General features: G+C 23.6%; 1 protein-coding gene across 1 annotated transcript, besides 1 other annotated feature; it reads left to right on the plus strand.

The window, feature by feature from the left end:
* Positions 1 to 437: 437 nt before the first annotated feature.
* Positions 438 to 1,367, plus strand: EHI_069730 (uncharacterized protein; the record flags this gene model as incomplete). The annotated part of the gene is made up of 1 exon (XM_646713.1): positions 438 to 1,367. The coding sequence occupies one exon, from the start codon at positions 438 to 440 to the stop codon at positions 1,365 to 1,367; it is 930 nt and encodes a 309-aa protein (XP_651805.1).
* A 453-nt stretch (positions 1,368 to 1,820) lies between these two features.
* Positions 1,821 to 2,280: a repeat region.
* The last annotated feature ends 1,017 nt before the right edge of the window (positions 2,281 to 3,297 follow it).

The following is a 3,297-nucleotide window of genomic DNA, read 5'->3' on the forward strand; positions in this document are numbered from 1 at the left end:
TTTGTTTATTCTTACATTACATTCTTCATATTACTTGTTCGCATCAACTCAAAACGAAGTTGTTTTTACTCATAATCTATCCGTTGTTTTTACTCATAATCTATCCGTTGTTTGTTATTTTACAAATTGATATTTGTCTGATTGAAAACAGTCAAGACTTTCAACTCTTAGACTTTTTTACAGAAAATAAAATCTGTCAAAATACTTTATTTTATCTTGTTTTCACTAAAACCTTTTAATATTTTTTGGACATTTCATATTTCTTTAGAGGGTTATGTAAGTACTTAATTAAAATTATTCTCATTATAGCTTGTGATAATTGAAACTTTAAGTGTTGAATTGTCCAATTATAAAAAACCTATGAAAGTTAAAAAAAAATGAAAATCGGGATTTATAACATAAAAGGGTTTTAAAAAAAGGAACAAAGGAAATAGACGATGGAGATTGGAGGAAAACACTATGGAGCATTTCGAGAAGAAGAAATTGTTCACATGCAAAACTTGATGAAAATTATTGAGAATGGAGCTAATAATGAGTTTGTGACTATCTCATTATTCAAGATACTAAGCTCAATGATTTTAAAGTTAAATCTACAGATGATGGAGAATGAAAAGACAAAACGAGAACAACTTGAAGAAATCGTTGGTGCTGTTAATTTCTTGAAGAGTCGGGTAGATGAAAGTAATGAAGCAGTTCAGAGTATTATCAATGAAATTCCAAAAGAAAGAGTAAGAAAAGACCCAATTATTGAGATGAAAACACTTGAAGCAAAAGAAAAAGAAAGTCAAGAGAAACAAGAAGTGAAAGGAGAGATTGAAATTAATATAAGAGAAACACTAGAAAGTTTTGGAATTGGAAAGGAAATTGAAGAAGTTAAAGAGTGGATTGGAAAGAAAGAATATCATACGATTTATGATTCTAGTGTTGATGGGTTAACATCATATGGTTTAAATGATAAAATTTGTGGAAAGAAGAATGTAATGGTATTTATTAAGACAAGTGATGAGCAAATTATTGGGACATATAGTAGTGTAGTAATTCCTACACCAAGTTATGAAGGAGAATATTGTTTCATAAGAAATGATAAAGAGTTTTTCATTTTAAAGAAAGAAGGAGAACATATGAAACGAATAATTAAAAGAGAAAGAGCTGAGAAGAGTGATGCTAGTTTAATGATTCATTGTTCCATGGATGATGTGTTTTATGTTTCGAGGGCTTTTTGTATTAAAACGAAAGGGTCATTTGTTCTTCCAGGCATTAGTCAAGAATATGAAATTGAAGATTCATTAGGAGATGATTATTTAGTAGGAACACATGATCCATCGAAGTTTGAAGTTAAGAAGATGTATGCCATTGAATGGAATTGAAATTCATTCTTATTCATTCTTGTTTTTTAAAATAAAAAATAACATATAAATAATTATTTATAATGTTTATGACTCAAATTGTCTAATAAAATGCAATTAACCTGAAAGTTTAAATTCAATTCTTTTTGATAATAAAGAAATACTTATCAATTAAAGCAATTAATATTTGTACAATTAAAAGAGTTGTTGTTAGTAGTTTATACAATCAATCATTAAATAAATTATTTAATTAAGTAATGGATTAATTTGTAATGTTAATAGTTTTAAGTAATAGCATAATGTTTAATATTTTATTTAAACGTATTTATATAATTAATAACCAACCATTTTCAGTTTTTCTTTATGTTTCTGAGTTGGTTATATCATATTATTTATATCTATCATTTAATATTTAGAAATTAAATCATTAATTCTTTTTGTTTATCAATAATTTTTGATAATACATCAATAAAACAGAAATATATGACTAAAATATGAAATATTAGAAAGGATGTATTAATAATAATGTATTTCAAGGCATGAATATAGAATTAAATTATATTTACAATATAAATAAATACAAAGAATTAAAAGAAAAATTAAAATAGAGTATAGAAATAAAATTATGGTGAAATAATACCTGTTATATTAACAATAAACTAATACACAATTAAACAGTATGAATATAAAATGTATTAAAATGACAAATAAAATTTCTCAATAATATTATACAAACAACATGCATCAAAAATATGAAAGATTTAATGTTTCACACTTTCAATTCTGATAATATAATAAAAGAGTCAGTCGAGTATTATATAATATAAAATAAATAAAAAGTATAAGTAAAACGTAATGAAGATATTGAAATAATAAATTCTTGATATTCATACGATCCAATTGTGGATATATCTACTGATTGGTTTTTTTTGTTAATACATCAATAAGTTTTGCTAATTTTTATTAAGCCTCTTAATTATCAAATTTCATACAGACGATTCATATCTGCTTTTATTCAATCAATTGACATTTCCATTGTATTTTGAATAACCATCTTTTCTTTTCCAATATATTCTTGTTTTTTTATTCAGAAACTCTCTATACTATAGTTACAATACTTCTCTTTATTAACACTACTCTCTTTGTCTTTCTAATTTCATAAAATATTTCATAAACTCTTTAAAACTTTCTTTAATTTCATACACTTAAAGTTTAATAATTGAGATAATATGATTTTCAATATTTCAAAATAAACAGTAAAGTAATATACACATATTTTTTACTTTTGTTTATTTGTTTTATTTATTTCTTTTAAACACTCACTCTTTTATTTTCTATTCATAAAAAAAGGATATATCCAAATAATTAGTCTGATAATTTACATATTTATTGTTTCTTTTTTCGATTTGATACATTAATTTATGTTATTTTAAACTATTGTTTATTTTAAACTTGTTTTATTCTTTCTTTATAATGAGTTAGTATTATAATTAATATGGAAAATAATGGTTTTTCATTCTACTCAAAATTTTATTGTTTATTCGTGAGACATTTTACTGTGGTAGCAGTGGGAATAGAATTAATTTATTTTTCCATAATTATTTCTGTTTTATTTTATTTTTTGTGTTTATTTCTGTCTTCCTCATACTATTACTTGTTCAATTCAAAGAATTATCTGCATCATTTCATTATTACAGATAGGTAATACAATACCTCCGTTATCATATGTAGTCTTGTTTATTAATCACTGATAAACATGATAATTTGATTGCTACTCTTCATACAATTAACTTTTATTATGTTGTTTGAACTTTTTAATAACACCAATTAATTCTTTCCACTACGTTCTTGTTATTTTACTACTTCATTCTGTATCTTTAATTTTTAGGATAATGAATCAACCACTATTTGTTTAATGGTTGTGTTTTTATTAATTTGGATGATGAATAAA

The sequence above is a fragment of the Entamoeba histolytica genome, genomic scaffold (assembly GCF_000208925.1).
Source record: "Entamoeba histolytica HM-1:IMSS scf_1104750517339 genomic scaffold, whole genome shotgun sequence".
Taxonomy (NCBI): Eukaryota; Evosea; order Mastigamoebida; family Endamoebidae; genus Entamoeba; species Entamoeba histolytica.